Source organism: Vulpes vulpes, chromosome 14 (genome assembly GCF_048418805.1).
Source record: "Vulpes vulpes isolate BD-2025 chromosome 14, VulVul3, whole genome shotgun sequence".
Lineage (NCBI taxonomy): Eukaryota > Metazoa > Chordata > Mammalia > Carnivora > Canidae > Vulpes > Vulpes vulpes.
In genome coordinates this window covers 77,996,806-78,015,322 of record NC_132793.1, presented here as the reverse complement: position 1 = coordinate 78,015,322, position 18,517 = coordinate 77,996,806, and the positions used below count along the sequence as shown (strand labels likewise).

At 40.8% G+C, this 18,517-nt stretch overlaps 1 protein-coding gene across 3 annotated transcripts in view; it reads left to right on the top strand.

Moving 5' to 3' along the window:
- IQGAP2 (IQ motif containing GTPase activating protein 2) overlaps positions 1-18,517 on the top strand; it is a 295,353-nt gene that overhangs the window by 46,583 nt on the left and 230,253 nt on the right. For 2 of the 3 annotated variants that reach the window (XM_072736972.1, XM_025998283.2), the window contains exon 2: positions 858-957. In XM_072736972.1, coding sequence (XP_072593073.1) covers positions 858-957 — 100 coding nt within the window. Of the gene's footprint in view, positions 1-857; positions 958-1,295; positions 1,359-18,517 lie in introns of those variants that run through there. The other variant, XM_025998284.2, reaches the window with a different exon arrangement.

Genomic DNA, 18,517 nt, shown 5'->3' with positions numbered 1-18,517 from the left:
ATGGGGAGGCCGTGTTCTCTACCGAAAAAGCAAAGCTCAATTGTGAAGGTTCATAAACTGAGGTTTGTGTTGGCCTAGAGTGCGGGCTTGAAAACTGCTCACCAGATGTCTCCTTTGTTTTCTTCGTTTGGCTCCCTGTGGACCAGGAAGGTTACCTTCACAAAGGCCAAGAAATATGTGAAGGAGGAATCTTAGAGACCTGGGTTTGGAGACTGTAAAGTAGGGTTTACCTTGGGTGAAAAGCTTTAATTTCCTTTACGAGTGAGAAAACACACATCCTGTAGATGAGTTGTTAGACGTCAGAGTTTCCAAGAAGGTCCAAGCTGAGCCACTATGCCAGTTCTACAGGTCTGTTACGAAAAGTTGTCGCAGGGGGACTGCACTCCAGTGGATTCGAGGCTGCCTAAGGTCTTCGGCCTCGTGTCTGTGAAAGATGCCGGCTGTTCTCATTGTATGCCGTGGTTTTAACCCGAACCCGGTTGACCTTGCTGGGTTTTTTTTTTTTTTTTAAGATTTATTTATTTATTTATGATAGACATATTGAGAGAGAGAGAGGCAGAGACACAGGAGGAGGGAGAAGCAGGCTCCATGCAGGGAGCCTGATGTGGGACTTGATCCCGGACTCCAGGACCACACCCTGGGCCGAAGGCAGGCGCTAAACCGCTGAGCTACCCAGGGATCCCCTGACCTTGCTGTTAGCAGCGACATTGTGCAATGATGCGAAGGCACCTCTCTGTGCCTCACGTGTCAGGCCCCTGCTTTCCGCGTTCTCCGTGGAAGCCTTCTGTGGCGGTTGCCCCCGGGGCTTGCATGGCGGACACTGCCCCGCAGGTAATAGCCGTGTCCTCTGTTTTTAGCTATCGTGGACGATGAGAGGCTGTCTGCCGAGGAGATGGACGAGAGGCGGCGCCAGAACATGGCCTACGAGTACCTGTGCCACCTGGAGGAAGCCAAGAGGTGAGCCCCACACGCACCGGGCCCTGCCCTCTCCCCACCCCTGGCCGTCCTGGCAGGAGCGGGAGCGGGGGAAGGACCACAGGGGAGGACAAGGTGCCCACGACCAGGGTCAAGCACTAGCGAGGCGACCACTCCTTTTCCTCCTCAGCTTCTCCCAGGAAATCTCTGGCCAAAGTGCAGATTTTTTTCCGATTCCTCCTCTCCCTGGTTTGGATATGGGGGGAGCAGCAAAGACTTAAATCAGCTTCCTTTTATTTATTTTCTTTTTACGTTTTAAATTTTAATTCCAGTATTGGCAACCTACGGTGTTTGTTCTGCGTGTACGTGATTCAGCAATTCTGTACCTTACTCAGTGCTCATCATAAGCGTGCTTTGATCCTTTTCCCTCAGAGCTTCCGCAGGTATTTCTCTCACCCCCACCCCGATAATGATAAATGCCCTATGGGACAGTATCATTTGGACTGAAGTCCATCGGTCACTAGGCTAGAGTAGCTTAACGACTGCAATCTCCTTTTAACCCATGGGTGTGTGACCACTGAGGATACATGGTCTCGAAAATTACATTGACTCCCTAAGACATTTTAGATTACAAGTAAACATTGGTTTCTCTGAGGAGAAAGTGAAGATAAACTTTATTTGTACTTAGGCCTCTGTGTCAGAGGAGTCAGAAGAACTTTGTCCTATGCTGGGTGAGTGCTGCTACCGTGCCCATATGCCATGAGTTACATTCTGATTTAGTGCTTTGTGCTGTAATCGAACAGCGATATTTTTCCACAGACAGATAATATGTTCCAGCTTTCTTAAGTATATAGAAAATAAACATTCAGATAATGGCCACTGGTATGAATTATCTCTAATCACTGATAAATAGCTATCTACAGAGCTAGCAGAATGAAGTTTTAAATCAGTGTTGTGTAGAAGAACATTCAGTGACACACGAGCTAAGTTAGCCTCAGAATTGCTCGAAAGGGGATTTTTCAGGGTTGTTTAATATTTCAACAGTATCTTGTAGCTCTAAACTCTGAAGACTACTTTTAAAGATTCTTAAATAGGTCTGTGAAGTCGACAGGTTACAGGTCACTGAAGACTCAATATCAGTAAGATTATTTAAAACATGCTTTTAGTCAAGTAGTTGATAACAAAGTTAAGGAGAGTGATTTGTAAACATTCAAAATAAACATGCTTTCAGAGAAAAAGTTTAGGGAGAGTTACTGGAAATTTTCTTTCTTCTTAAACACACTTTGTATTCTAAGTTTTTGCCTCTAGTTTTTCTAAGTGAGAAGCAGTGTCACAGAGGAGATGTGTGACTGGGAGTTACTGGACTGGATTTCCTGGTCCCAGCATTACCACTTAAGAGCTCTGTGACCTTGGGCCGGTCATCTAACCTGTGGAACTTCAGGAGTTTTGTCTCCTCTCTAATGAGATGATAAAGATGCAGTAAAGAGGTTTCATTGTGTCATAAAATAAAATGCTTAAATTAAAAAAAAAAATGTGTTAATGCCACCTGCCCTACATCATGGGATTCCCCCCCCCCCAAAAAAAAAATCAACTAAAATCATAAAGGCATGTGTTGTATAAACTAGAGTGGCAGTCAGGTGTATGGTGATAAGCATAATTTTTTCCTAAATGTATCAAATGTATCAATACAGCTTGAAGAATAAGCCTTGTCATATTCTTTAACATTTTCAAAACTTTGTAGTTGAATTTTGTTTTAGAAAAGTCAACATAACAATTAGCCCAGGTTCTTTGAAGAAAGTTTAAGAATAATTTCATTGAAAGAAAAGACTATAAAATATACATGCAACTTCTCCTCTAAAATAGTTTTATAGATTTATTTTACAAGAAGTGATTAGATGTAATACATATTTATGAATCTTATTAAGATCTGAATTTTTTTGTGACTTTCAGGCAGCCTGATTCTTGGTCATGGAGTCTATAAAAATTATGTGGTCATTAATACATATGTATATATTAATATGTGAACTATGATTTCAGAAAGCATGGGGTATAGAATTCTGATGGCCTTGAACTCAAGAAATAAATGAAGGCGAGACTTAGTCTACTCAAGAAATGGAGAGGGTTTGGCGTGTGATTGTTTTACAATGCTCATAACTTAGGAATTTGTCATAGTGGGTTTATTATACTGCATGCATGCATGTGTGTCAGTGTAAGTGTGGTTGGCTGTGTCTTGTTTCTTAATTCAGTTGAATTGACTTCGGTGTGTTTTAACTAAAAATGTGTAGGTTCTGTCTTTGTGCCTCTCTTTTTTCGTTCTAGAAGTGAGAGCTGGAAGTGTTTGCATGTCCCGTGACTCAGAATTTGTAAACTCAAAACTATAGTAGTCCATTATATATTTAACTTTGCTTTTATTAATTTCAACATTCTGGGATAATTATTAAACCATTTAAAAGTTACTTCATTCAGAGGAGATATCTACTAACAAAAAGTATGATGGACTACTATGAGCAATTATAAGTCAAGAAATAAGTATAAGATAATCTAGATGAAATGGACAAATTTTAGAAATCCATAAACTATCAAACCTGACTCAAAAAGAAATAAAAAATATGAATAGATTTATAAAAAGCAAAAAGATTGAGTTAGTAATCAAAAAATGGCCTATTTTTCTAGAAAGTATTATTTTTTAAAGATTTTATTTATTTATTCATGAGAGACACAGAGGCAGAGACACAGGAAGAGGGAGAAGCAGGCTCCATGCAGGGAGCCCAATGTGGGACTCGATCCCGAGACTCCAGGATCAAGCCCTGGGCCAAAGGCAGGCGCTAAACCGCTGAGCCACCCAGGGATCCCCTTTCTAGAAAATATTAGAGGAGGGAACACTTCCCAACTCATTGTATTAAGACCAGTATTTCTTTGATATCACAACCAGACAAAGATACCTCAAGAACATCATAGACCAACATTCTTTATGAATACAAATACAAAAATCCTCAACAAAATAGTAGCAAACCACGTCTAGTAACATATATAAGGCATTATATACCATGAAGTGGGATTTATCCTAGACATGCAAGTTTAGTTTAACTCAGAAATCAATCAAGATAACTCAGTGCAGAAAAAAGTCTTTTCAGAAGAGAAAACTGGTATTACTCATGCACAAAATTGAATTTGGATCCCTGTTTCATGCATAATCTAATATAAATGTGAGAACGGCAACTACAAAACTCCCAAAGAAAACAGGAGTGAATCTTTGTGGTCTTGGGTTAAACAATTCCTTCTGAGACTTGACACCAAAAGCGCAAGCAAAAAAGAAAAGTGACAAATTAGCATCACAAAACTTAAGCCTTTTTTGATTCAAAGGATATTTAAAAAGTGAAAAGACAACCTATGAAATGGGAGAAAATATTTGCAAATCATATATCTGATTAGTGATTTATATCCAGAATAAAGAACTCTTACAACTCAACGTAAAAAGCAAAAACCCAGTTTTGAAGTGGGAAGAGGTTCTGAATAGTATTTCACCAAATAAGATACAAATGTACAATTGGAATAGGACAGGGTGCTTAATACCAGCTGTTAGGAAAATTATAACTTCACACTAGAATAGTTATAATCAAAAAGGCTGACAATACCAAGTATTTGCAAGGATGAGGGAAGGTACTGGTTGGGTTGCAAGATGGTACAGCTACTTTTTTTAGAGATTTATTTATTTGAGAGAGAGAGTGATAGAGGGAGAGGGAGAGAATCTCAGGCAAGCTCCCTGCTGAGCATGGAGCCCAACACAGTGCTTGAGCTCATGACCCTGAGTTCATGACCCAAGCCAAAAGCAAGAATTGGCCACTCAACCAACTGAGGCACTCAGGTGCCCCAGGGCAGCTACTTATTAAAACTAAATACGTAGTTACCACATGACACAGCGATTGCACCACCAGATATATACACAAGAAAACTGAAAATCTGTGCACGCAAACCTACACGTAAGTGGTCAGTGAAGGGTTATTCATAAGAGCAGAAAGTGAAAATAACCCAATGTCCATCTACTAATGAATAAACAGAATGTAGTATATCCCTACAATGAAACATTATTCATCTATAAAACTATAAAATCAAATTCAATAATGTATAAAAAATACTAAATAAATTACAACCAAGTGAGATTTATCCCAGGCGTGCAAGTCTGGTTGAACATTTGAAAATCAGTTAGTGTGACCTATCATTTCAACAGGCTAAATAAGAAAAATCATATGATTATGTCAAAACATCAGTGCAGAAAAGGCATTTAACAAAATGCAACACTTACTCATGATAAAAATTCTTGGTTAATGGGGAATAGAGGGGAACACCCCCAGTTTGAGAAAGACTGAACAGAAACATCATGCTTAAAGCTAACATCATACTTAATGTTGAGAAGCTCAGACTTTTCCCATTAAGATCAGATACAAGGCAATGATGTTCCGTCTCACCACTCCTTTTCAACATTGTACTGGAAGTTCTAGCTAATACAATAAAATAAAAAAGGAAAACAAAATATAAACAGATTGGAAAGGAAGATATAAAACTGGATTTCTGGGATGCCTGGTGGCTCAGCGGTTGAGCGTCTGCCTTTGGCCCAGGGCGTGATCCCTGACTTCCAGGATTGAATCCCACATTGGGCTCCCTGCATGGAGCCTGCTTCTCCCTCTGTCTCTATCTCTGCCTCTTTCTCTCTGTGTCTCTCATGAATAAAGAAAATCTTTAAAAAAAAAAAAGAAAACTGGATTTCTTCACAGATGACATAATTGACTATGTAAAAAACTTGAAAGAACTAAAAAAAACTGGAACTAATAGCAATTTGCAGCAGACTTGCAGGATACAAGATTATATACAGAAGTCTATCACTTTTCTACATACCAGTAAAGAACAAGTGGAATTTGAAATTTAAAAAGATTCCATTTACATTAGCACTCAAGAAATAAATTACTTAAGTATAAATTTAATAAAATACAGACAAACTCTATATGAGGGAAACTATCAAATTCTGATGAAGTAGAAGAAAGAAGAACTAAATAAATGGAGAGATATTCCATGTTTATGGATAGGAAGACTTTTTTTTCAGTTTTTTAAAATAAATTTATTTTTTATTGGTGTTCAATTTGCCAACATATAGAATAACACCCAGTGCTCATCCCATCAAGTGCCCCCCTCAGTGCCTGTCACCCAGTCACCCCCACCCCCCGCCCACCTCCCCTTCCACTACCCCTAGTTCGTTTCCCAGAGTTAGGAGTCTTTCATGTTCTGTCTCCCTGTCTGATATTTCCCACTCATTTTTTCTCCTTTCCCCTTTATTCCCTTTCACTATTTTTTATATTCCCCAAATGAATGAGACCATATAATGTTTGTCCTTCTCTCATTCAGCATAATACCCTCCAGTTCCATATGGATAGGAAGACTTACTATTAAGTGGTCACTTCCTCCCATCTTGATCTATAGATTTAATGCAATGTCAGTCAAAATGTCAAGTTACTTTTTGCATATTGACAACATGATTCTATATTTTACATGGAGAAGCAAAAGACCTAGAAAAGCTAACATAATATTAAAGGAGAACAAAGATGGAAGACTGACATTTCTGGACATCAAATTTAATATAAAGCTCTAGTGATGAAGACAGTGGCTTTGGTGAAACATGAGACAAATAGATCAGTGAAAGAAAATGGAAAACCCTTGGGCAGCCCGGGTGGCTCAGTGGCTTAGCGCCGCCTTCAGTCCAGGTCGTGATCCTGGAGACCCAGGATCGAGTCCCATGTTGGGCTTCCTGCATGGAGCCTGCTTCTCCCTCTGCCTGTGTCTCTGCCTCTCTCTCTCTCTCTCTCTCTCTCTCTCTCTCTCTCTCTCTCTCCATGGATAAATAAATAAATAGAGTCTTTTTTTAAAAAAATGGAAAACCCAGAAATAGACCCCTATAAGTACAGTCAATTGTTGACAAAGGAGCAAACCAATACAATGGAGGAAAGGTTGTCTTTTCAACAAATGGTGCTAAAACAACTAGACATGCAAAAGATGAATCTAGATCTTAGACTCCATACTCTTCACAAAATATACCATTGTACCCCTCATAAGAGACACCTCAAATAGAAAAAGTACAAAACTTTAAAAAGAAAGGATAAAACTTACGTGAAAATGAGTATGGCAGTGGTTTTTAAGATACAGCACCTATAGCATGCTCCATGAAGGAAAAAATTGGTAAGCTGGGTTTCATTAAACTTAAAAATTCCAAAAAAAAAAAAAAAAATTCCTGTTCTGCAAAAGGCAATGTCAAGAGAATAAGAAAGTTCACAGACTGGTAGAAAATATTTGCAAAACACGTAGCTGATAAAGGGCTGTGACCCAAAATTTGTAAAGAACTCTTAAAACCAAATAATAAGAAAAGAACTAGATTAAAGCATGAACTATGGGACGCCTGGGTGGGTCAGTGCTTTAGCACCTGCCTTTGGCCCAGGGCATGATCCTGGAGTCCTGGGATCGAGTCCTGCATCAGGCTCCCTGCATGGAGCCTGCTTCTCTCTCTGCCTATGTCTCTGCCTCTCATGAATAAATAAATAAAATCTTTTTTTTTTTTAAAGAATGAACTAAAAAAAAAAAAAGAATGAGCTAAAAACCTTAACAGACACATCACCAAAGAAGACATACAAATGGCAAATAAGCATAGAAAAAGATGCTCCACATCATATGTCATCAAGGATGTGCAAAATAAAACAAGAAATCACTGTACATTTAGTAGCATGGCCAAAATCTGAAACATTGACACCACCAAATACTGTGAGGATTTGAAGCAACAGGAACTCTCTCATTGCTCATGAAAATGCAAAGTGGTATAGTCACTTTGGAAGACAGTTTGACAGTTTATTTAAAAACTAAACATACTCTTGCCATACGATCCAGCTATCATGCTCCTATTTATCTGATGGAATGAAGTCTTAGATACACACACACACACACACACACACACACACACCTTCTAAATGGGTGTTGATGAAAGGTTTTTTTTTTTTTTTAAGACTTTATTTATTAGAGAGAGCACAAGCAGGGGGAGAGACAGAGGGAGAGGGAAAAGCAGACTCCCCAGCTGAGCAGGGACCTTGATGCAGGGCTCATCCCAGTACTCTAAGATCATGTCCTGAGGTGAAGGCAGATGCTTAACTGACTGAGCCACCCAGGTACCCCTGAAATATTTTTTTAATAATAATTAAAGTTGGCCATGACCAAGATGTCCTTCAGTAGGTGAATAAAAAATACACTGTGGCATATCCAGACATTGGAAAGAAGTGAACTATCAAGCCATGATAAGCCCTGGAGGAACTTTAAATGCATAGTGCAAAGTGAAATAAGCCAATTGAGGTGGCTACATCCCACACGATTCCAACTATTACATTCTGGAAAAGGCAAAACTATGGAGACAGTAAAAACTGTCAGTTTTGGGGGGAGGAGGATGAAAAGATGGGGCAGAGAGAATTTTTAGGATAATAAAAATAATCTATATGACGTTACAATGATAAATGTATCTGTCCAGACTCACAGAATGTGTAATACCAGGAGTGAAGGATAATGTAACAATGGAATTTGGATGATTATGATGAGTCCCTGTTAGGTTCGTCAATTAGACCAAATGTTCCAGTCTGGTGCAGGATGTTGATAATGGGAGAGACTATGCATGTGTGAGGGCAGGGGATATATGGGAAATTTCTGTATCTTTCATTTTTGTTATGAATCTAAAACTATTAAAATTGGTGGTAAAGAATGAAATACTGATACATACTTCAACACAGATGGATAGTAGAATATACTAAGTGAAAGAAGCCAGACACAAAAGGCCACTCACTGTATAATTCTATCCATATGAAGTATCCAGGAAAGGCAGATCCGTGGAGACAGATCATAGATCATGGGCTGCCTAGGCTCGGGAGAAGAGGGGTGGGGGAGTGAGTGATAATTGGTATGAAGTTTGTTCTTGCAAGATCAAAAATGTTCTCAAATTGATGGTGGTGATGGTTGTATAATTCTGAGTGTATTAAAAATTACCCAATTGTAGACTTTAAAAGGGTAAATGTGTGGTATATAAACTATATCTATATTAAACTATACCTTATTAAAACCATTATGAAAGAAAAGTTCCTTCGACTAGACTAGCTTGGAGAAGTCCTTAGTAAAGCTGTTAGATAAGGCTAAATGGCATTTTGCAGACAAAATAGTCATAGAAAAAAAAAATAGTCATAGAAGGTATGGCAGAGATACATGGCTTGTCCAAAAAGTATTCATTTTATAGTTTTTGAGCACCCACTGTGTATAAATAGGTGCAATAGGGTCACTTGGATCTAATTAGATCAAGCAATTAACGTGCCCAAAAAAGCTGTTTGGTTAAAGCTTTTACTCATGAGCTTAAAATTCTTTTCTTCACTTTTGTTTGCTCTGTTAATCTCTCTGCATGTGTGTACATGAGTGTCTCCCTGTATGTAACCCATCATTCTCCTAAATATCTCTACCATGTTCACCTCTCTACCTTACCACAAGGCCTCCTGAAGGTGGTGAGGGGGTACGAGGCTTCTAACCTGTCTTTCTAGATTACTGCCATGGTCTCTGACTGCTTTCTCCACTCCTCTGGGCTCCTTTAATCTTTAATCTGTATCATATTCAGATGAATTTCTTCAGAACTCTGATCTGTTGTGGCCAACCCTATTGAAAACCACCCAGTGGTTTCTCAGTTCTCCTAGAATAAAGACTAAACCCTTTTATAGGGCCTCATAAGCTCTGCAGAGTCTCATCCTTATGGCCTGGACTCCAGTTTCATATTGTGTGCCCTGTTCCCTAATTGCTCTATATTCCAGCTACATTGACCCTTTTTCCATGTTCCTCCTCTGCAGAACCTTTGCATATACTATTCCCTTTTCCTGTTGATACAGTTAGACATTATGGTCTTTAGATCTCTGCTCACTTTTTCAGGGAGTCCTTCTTTGACAGGTCCATGTAGGTCAAATACCCCTATTACAAGGTCCCATGACATCCTATCCATCACATACTTGAATGAATTACTTAATGCCCAGTTTTGGATTATTATTCTTTGCTCATTAATTAGGATTAGTTGTACTCTGTTTTCTGTATGTTTTCATGGAGGTAACCAGTAGAATGTGAATTAGATTCATGGTAGTTGAGATTCTAGATGGTTTGGCTAGACTTCTAGCCTAAAGGTAAAATTTAATCTTAGCCTCAGTGAAAAAATTCTATATTGAAGTTAGATGATTGCTGCCATCCATGTGACCCAATGGGTTATGAAGCTGGGAATCCTACACAGCTGAATGATCCCACAGTGAACTAGAAGTTACCCAGAGAAAGACATAGAGTATTTTTCAGTGAATGAAAGAATGATTGGCTGAATGAAGAAAGGAAAAGGCCACCTGTATATTAAGATGACTTATGGCTGAAATTATTGCACATAGTTGATAAAATTATGACTTCTGGGCATATGGACTTGATAATTAAGTCTCAAAATACTAATGTTAAGAAATGTTGGGAAATATCAGGAAGGGAGACAGAACATAAAGACTCCTAACTCGGGGAAACGAACTAGGGGTGGTGGAAGGGGAGGAGGGCGGGTGTTGGAGGGGAATGGGTGACGGGCACTGAGGTGGACACTTGACGGGATGAGCACTGGGTGTTTTTCTGTATGTTGGTAAATTGAACACCAATAAAAATTAATTAAAAAAAATAACAAGGGGAAATATGAAAGGCACATTTGTAGGACTGAAAAAGAGAGATAACTGCTTTCTTTCTTTCTTTTTTTCTTTTCCTTTTTTTTAAAGATTTATTTATTTATGATGGAGAGAGAGAGAGAGAGAGAGAGAGAGAGAGAGGCAGAAACACAGGCAGAGGTAGAAGCAGGCTCCATGCCGGGAGCCTGACGCGGGACTTGATCTTGGGACTCCAGGATTGCACCCTGGGCCAAAGGCAGGCGCTAAACTGCTGAGCCACCCAGGGATTCCTTCCTTCCTTCCTTCCTTCCTTCCTTCCTTCCTTCCTTCCTTTCTTTCTTTCTTTCTTTCTTTCTTTCTTTCTTTCTTTCTTTCATTTCCTTTCTTTTCCTTTCTTTTCCTTTCTTTCTTTCTTTCTTTCTTTCTTTCTTTCTTTCTTTCTTTCTTCCTTTCTTTCCCTTCTTTTCTTTTCTTTTCTTTTCTTTTCTTTTCTTTTCTTTTCTTTTCTTTTCTTTCTTTCTTTCTTTCTTTCTTTTCTTTCTTTTCTTTCTTTCTTTCTTTCTTCTTTATAAAGTGGCTCTTGACCCGGTGTTTCTCCATAAGCTAAAGAGTTTGTGTGAATGCCTGAAGAGCCAGTCATATTTTAGGGGGGAGACAGAGGATATCTGGCATGTGTACTAGTTGCCTATAACTGTGTAACAAATTACTCTAAAACTTAGTAGCTTAAAACAGTGAACATTTATCTCACACTTTTTGAGAGTCGACAATCTGTTCATAGTTTAACTAGGTCCTCTGTCATTCAGTGTCTCATAAATGACTATCACAAAGTTCAAGCAGGGCAGATCTGCTTCCAAGCTCAGTCATGGTGTTGGCAGGATTCAGTTCCTGATGGACATTTGGACTGAGGACCCCAGTTCATTGCTGTTGTTGGCCACAGGCCTCCCTCAGTTCCTTGACATATGGGCTTCTCTGTGGGGCAGCTCACAGTATGGCAGCTGGCTTCCTTCAGTGAGCAAGGAAGAAAGGGCAAGTAAGATGGAAGCCAGAGCCCCTTTATAATCTATTCTTAGAAGTGGTGTCCCATAGTTTGTTGTGTTCTATTCATTAGAATCAAGTTACTAAATCCACATCCAAGGGAAGAAGATTACAGAAAGGCATGAATCATTCTAGAGGGCCACTTCTAGAATACATTAGGGGACAAGCTGTCTTCTATAGGGTGTATACATATCCTATCACAGTTGACCCCAGACTAAAGGGGGAAAATCCTCTTTATACTGCCAGAACCCAAATTAGGACTTGGCTAGTGTCTTGGTCTAAATGATGATGGTACTAAGGTTATTTATTCCTTGATATCTTTGAATTGTGAACTATTTTGGACTAAGCTTTTCATTCTTCTGCCATTTTAAATAATGCCAAATGGATTTTTAAGTTTTTTCAGGTAGACCCTGAAAGCTGTCTTGATATAGTTTCTTTGCTGTGGGTATTTTGCTGAAATGGAGCTGTTAAGTCTGCCTCTCATATGGACTTTGAAAGTTTCCTTCTGAGAGACACAAGAGAGAGAGAGGCAGAGACATAGGCAGAGGGAGAAACAGGCAGGGAGCCTGATGTGGGACTCGATCCCAGGACCCCGGGATCATGACCTCTGCCGAGGGCAAGTGCTCAGCCACTGAGCCACCCAGGTGTCCCTAAAAGTTTATGATGCCAGAAATCCTGCCATTTAAATTAAAAGAGTTAATCCCCCCCAAAAAAGTTGAGTAGATTTCATATTAACCTCTCCACAATGTATTTCAATAGTGAAAATTAGTCTTTTTAAAAGAACTTTATTTCTTTAGTTTTTTTTAGGACAACTGTGCAAAAAATCTAAGATGGAGAGTTCTCTTTGGGAAAACGCTGGGTTGAGGAGGGAAATCAGGGATCCCTGGGTGGCGCAGCGGTTTGGCGCCTGCCTTTGGCCCAGGGCGCGATCCTGGAGACTCGGGATCGAATCCCACGTCAGGCTCCCGGTGCATGGAGCCTGCTTCTCCCTCTGCCTATGTCTCTGCCTCTCTCTCTCACTGTGTGCCTATCATAAATAAATAAAATAAAATAAAAAGATTTTAAAAAAAATGAGGAGGGAAATCAAACTGGAGCCATTTTGAAGGTCAGGAAATGGGAGAGGGCATCTTGGCAAGAGAAGGAGAGGGAATTTGCAAATTATACTTGGGCAAGTGGTTATGAATGGGGCTGCTGTTTGTTTCCCAAGGAAGTTCCTGAAATATTATATTTCTTTTTTATGGAAAGAGAAAATGCTACAGATCCTCTGGTGTGCTTACTTTTTCTGTCCTACCCCTGAAAATAAACAAAGCAAAAGTCTTCCCTCAAGACTTTTGTGATGGACTTGTTTAGAAATATTATCTTCAAAGAACTCTTTATGTGAGCTAAGCTGTTCTTTGTATAAGTGAGTCTGGGACAGTTTCATATGTGTCCTGGAAAAGAAACAAAACACGGGTGTGATTCCTTTTGTTTCCATGCTTACAACTCCAATACCAAAAAGACACCTCATTGATGAGATCAAGTCTCAAGCTCTGGCTTTACCTAGTAGGGAGGTAGAGAATTAGATTGGAAAGGAGAAATGCTTCAAATGTTGAAGCAAGTGAGAAGGATGAATATGGGATTACCTAACACTGAATATTTGGGACTGCTTTAACAAAATGCGTCTTATGACTGACGAATGGTTTAGAAAATCCATTGGGTTTCTTCTACAGGTTTGGACCTCACTGCCTTTCTTTCCAAAGGATGCTGCCTATGGCTGTTAAGTGACACCGATAGAAACTAGGAATTTGGAAGAAAATACCTTTCTTGGTCATCAACCCATTAAGAGACATGTTGTTACTCTGTGAAAAATGTTAATGAACTATTTTTTTAAAGAGCTTATTTATTCATGAGAGACACAGAGAGAGACAGAGACATAGGCAGAGGGAGAAGCAGGCAGGCTCCCTGCAAGGAGCCTGATGCGGCACTGGGATCATGCCCTGAGCCCAAGGCAGGTGCTCAAACACACAGCTCAACCCAGGCGTCCCTATTGAGAAATCTTAATTGCATTTGCAAAACTTAAATAGCGCATATATTTCCATAGCATTTCCTCCTTCTTCCTTCCCTCTCCCTGGCTCTGATGTCACCTTTGCTGTCCAAGGGAACAAGATGAAACATGGGCTGGCTCCATGCAGTGGCTGGCAGGCTGGTGGGGCAGAGGTACAGCTGAGTTGACAGCAGGGGCCCTTCTCGGCGTATGGCCCCTGGGTGAGGGGAGGTCCTGTCTCCTAGAAGTGGCCTGTCTGGACATGCTTTCCAATTAGCTTGCTTTAGGAGCCACATGCCACAGAGGTCCAGGACCTTTATGACACCCAGGGCTTGTCCCCCTGAGGTCTATATCAAAAATAGAGAGATGGAGTAATCTCTAAGGAGAACAAGTCTTCAGGGCCAGCCAACAGGGGATAACCTCAGATAAGATTTGGGCTTAATGGGGTGTATCCATGGCACAAGAGGAGGCATGGTACCAGCCAGCCCAGCCTGCCAGGGGCTGCTGCTTGTAGCTGGGCCCTCGGGGAATATTATTCATGAAATGCTGGTGCTGAGGTCCAGCCGGGTGGTAATCAGGGGGTTGTTCATGGCACTGGAATAGAAGAGTCAGATATTAAAGATGTGAAGGGAGAAGCCCCAGGGTTTGGCAGAGAACTAGATTTGAGGGACAGAGGACACTAGGAAGTCAGATGCTTTGGGACAGATCCAGGCTAGACTTACCTGACTCAGCCACACATCTTGTATAGTCTCTGTCAGAAGAGCCTGGTGTTGGAATACAGAGTTGAGAGACCTTTTTTAGTTTCACATATCCTGTGTCCTAGCCTTGGGTATGTATTGGGCAGGTGCCAGTCAGGTGTGGTCCGATAGAGCGAAGCTTAACTTCTCAGAATGCTGGTATTTTTAAATATAAATCAATACTCATCATCTCCAGGCAAAGAGAAGTTGAGCAACTGATATTTGATCCCAAAGTCTGTATTTGTTTCCAGGCTCTTTGAAGTTGGAGAGCTGGGACAGGTGAGGCATTTTCCATGGTCACAAACATACTTTACTGTAGGGTTAGCAGGTGAGTGGCCTCTCCCCAGGCACAATGCCCAAAGCGCTCCACTTAAAAAGGGTTATCCCCATTTTACAGATGGAGGAAACAAGTCCTGGAAAAACTGAAGGAATTTTTCCAGGGTCAACAGCCAACAAGTGAAAACAATATTCCAACCCAGGTCTGTCAGTTTCAAAGACTATGATTAAAAATGAACACACTGTCTCATTATTTCTTTTTATTTATTTTTGTCTCATTATTTCTTAATGTGTTTGATCATGTCTTCAAATTCAGAACTCTTTGGTTTTGGTGGCCTTGGTTTTGGGGTTCTATATAGACTAGCTTTTTTCTGGGTCTTTTTTTTTTTTAATTTTATTTATTCATGATAGACAGAGACAGAGACACAGGCAGAGAGAGAAGCAGGCTCCATGCAGGGAGCCCGACGTGGGACTCGATCCCGGGACTCCAGGATCACACCTTGCACCAAGGGCAGGCACTAAACCGCCGAGCCACTCAGGGATACCCTATTTTCTAGGTCTTGATCAGCCTTCACTATTTGAGCTTTGATGGAATCAGCATAGTAGGACCATCTGCTGGGTTTAAAAAAAAAAATTTCTCTCTCTCCTCCCTCTCTTTCTTTCTCTTTTAACCTTTCCTGTGGCTTGTTTGCTTGTTTCTGTTTTGTTTTAACTAGTACTTGGACTAGTAGTTCTGGGAGAGAATTTACCTTATATACTCCCTCCCTTTCTTGTCTCTTGTCTGTCTTCTGGTAGACTTCTTGGAATTTTAGTAGGAATTTACACTTTTCTGTGATGTAGACTTTCTTTTCCTCTCACCCAGGCTAGTTTTGGTGCCTCTTTGTTCTTGGTTGGGTCTGGATTCTACATTCAATTTACTGATTGTCTTTTTGGTTCTGTCACTACTAAAACTGGCTTGAGAAAATGCTCTGCCTTCTTGTTGAAACATCAAAAGGTACAAATAGCAAACATGCTGAGGTCTCTTCCTTCCTGTAGGCACCTCCCCACCAGATGCTGCCTCATGCTGTGATGCTCATAATTCATAAAACAGTGTCATTATTCAAGGCCTTAGAGGAACTCTAAGGAGGGCTTCTGGGGGAAAACAATTCTAGAATGTAGCTAGAGAATGATTGTTTTGTATCTTCCATTGTAGAATGTAGAATGCTCTTCCATTGCTTTTTTTGGTCTGAACACTTGTTATCCTCTAGCAGTGTACAAATCTCCACTATGTATATGGGGACACTGAGTCTCAGAGAAGTTCATTGACTTACCCATTCCGGGTTGGAGTTCCTGGTAGATTTGGAATTGGGATAAAGTCTCCTGGCCATTTGACAATTGCTCTTTTGTCCAACTCATGTTGATCAGAGAAAGTATTAATAAAAAGCTCAATGGTGAAAATATACAAAAATGAAAATATTAAACTTACATTGTTTGGTAAATTCAGTTGAAGTTTGCTTTTAGTTTTATATTGAATTCATAGTATGAGGAAGTTAGCCATTTGCACATTTTTGTTGTTTATTTTACATTTTGCTGAGAAGCTTGAACGTGCTAAAATAAGAGTTCAGGAATTCAGTTCTAGTCATTTCCATACTCTCCTCAATTAGTCTTCCTTGGCTTAGATGGTCATTGATTTTTTTTTTTTTTTACCTTCAATTAATTTGTAATAGAGTTGTTCCTGCCTCAAGGATTTCACAGAACAAAAGTTGAGGCAGCCACATCACCTGAGAGAGAGTGATTTTGGAAAGTGATGCCCAAATTCAGTTGCCTTCTGCATCAGGATCACAAGGGCACCTGTGCAAATATAGGTTTCTGAGGTTTACTCTAGACCCTACAAATCCATCTCTGGGAAGTGGGGCCCTGGAGTCTGTATTTTAACAAATGGTTCAGATAAATGTTTACACACATTAAGTTGGAGAATCACTCTCTCAAGAGAGAAGAGACCAGCATCTATGACTGGTGCTGTCTCAGCAACTCTGGCTTTCCCACCCCAGCTCAGATGAACACCGATACCCCTTGCTGTGTGACCAGAGGGGGAGGGGCCAGAGTATTGAGGGTGTTCTCTGCTGCAGTGAGAAGGATGGAAGAATGAAAGCGGCTGCAGTAGGAAAAGTGCTAGTACATCAGCCAGAGTTGGATAATAAGCCTGGGCAATTTTTAGACCTTTGGTTGGCTTTTGACTTTTCCTCCTGGAGCCAGTGTGTTTATGTGAATTTTTCCAACAAGATGAAGGGAAATGAATAGGGCAGCTGGGCTCAGGGACAGGCATGTTGGCTCTGAGAAAGTCACAGAAACAGGAACCTCAGGGTGTTAATATGTGAGCGTTACTGACATTGAATGGCATGGAGGTCCCAACTTGATAAGGAATCTCATGAAGCCAGGATGGGTAAGATGGAGTGGGGCAGTAGGGAGAGTCAAGGAACTGCCTATGATGAGAATGAAGGGAAGGACTTGTCAGAATAAGAAGCAGGGAAGTGTGGGGATCGCAGGATGGCTCAGCGGTTGAGCTTCTGCCTTCAGCCCAGGGCATGGTCCCGAGGTCCTGAGATCAAGTCCCACATCGGGCTTCCTATGTGGAGCCTGCTTCTCCCTCTGCCTGTGTCTCTGCCTCTCTCTCTCTCTCTCTCTCTCTCTCATGAATAAATAAATTAAAAAAAGAAGAAGAAGTAGAGAAGTGGGTAAATGGAAAGCTACAGAGATTTAGAAGCCTCATTTTAAAGGTAGAATATTCTGGGGTCATGATAAGGTCCAGTGTGGCTGAAGTTGAATGGAAGGGAAACCTTTGGATGAAGAAGGAGGAGGTCTTCAAACTGTGCTTTGGGTGTTCCCAGGGTCCTCCACCTTCTTGAAGGCTCCAAGCAGAGGTGAGCATGGGAGGAACACAGTGATGTGGCAAAAGGGCAAAGTCCTGGATGTCAGGAGAAGAGTGGTAAGGTTGGGAAGGTTGGGAAGTAAAACAGAAATGAGGTGGAGGGAGAGGTCTTGGAACAGAGGTGATAGGACATGGCCCCGGGAGAAAGTAAGCTCAACTGGAGGGCGATAATTGACCCTGTCTTCCCTGGTCCTGTGAGTTAAGGAAATTTAGGGAGCAGCCATCCCAGCTTTATGGGAAGTAATATTATGAATTGACTTAATTGCCATTAAGTCAAGCAGATGGGGAAAGTATAGACAGTAAGTTGAGAATATAGGAGTATTACATTTTAAAAACAAATCAAGAGTTCCAGAGGCGCATCAGAAGGAATTAGTAGATTTGGGGTGCATAGAAGAGGACTGTCCGGTAGGTAGGACTCATTGAAACAGATGAACGTATCCAAGAGTGCTCTGGGTCAGCACTTCTGTCAGAGTTAAGTAGGAGGCTGGAACCACTGAAAAACAAGATTAGATTTATTTAACTTTGGGCAGACTCCTTAGAGATCTTCTGTTATTCATTTATTACTGTGATGTACACTTTAAGTAAGTGACTTTAAAACCTGGTGATGCCCAGAGTGAAACAGGTTTATACCATGACCCCAAATAGTTGTATGGTGATGTGTGCATGTGTCTAACTAAGCAACGGACCCTTACAAAGCAATGCTTAACCTTTAATCTGTACAACACACCCTGGCATGTACTGTTCTAATTCATTTTCTCAGAAATGCCGGTCGTGATCCATCGATTGGTGATGCATGCGGGGTTCCATGTGCCGCCGGACAGACATGCGTCTGCCTCCTTAAGCCTGCTGTGGTAACTCTAGGTGCTGTTTCCTGGGCATCTCCTGTACCAGGGATACT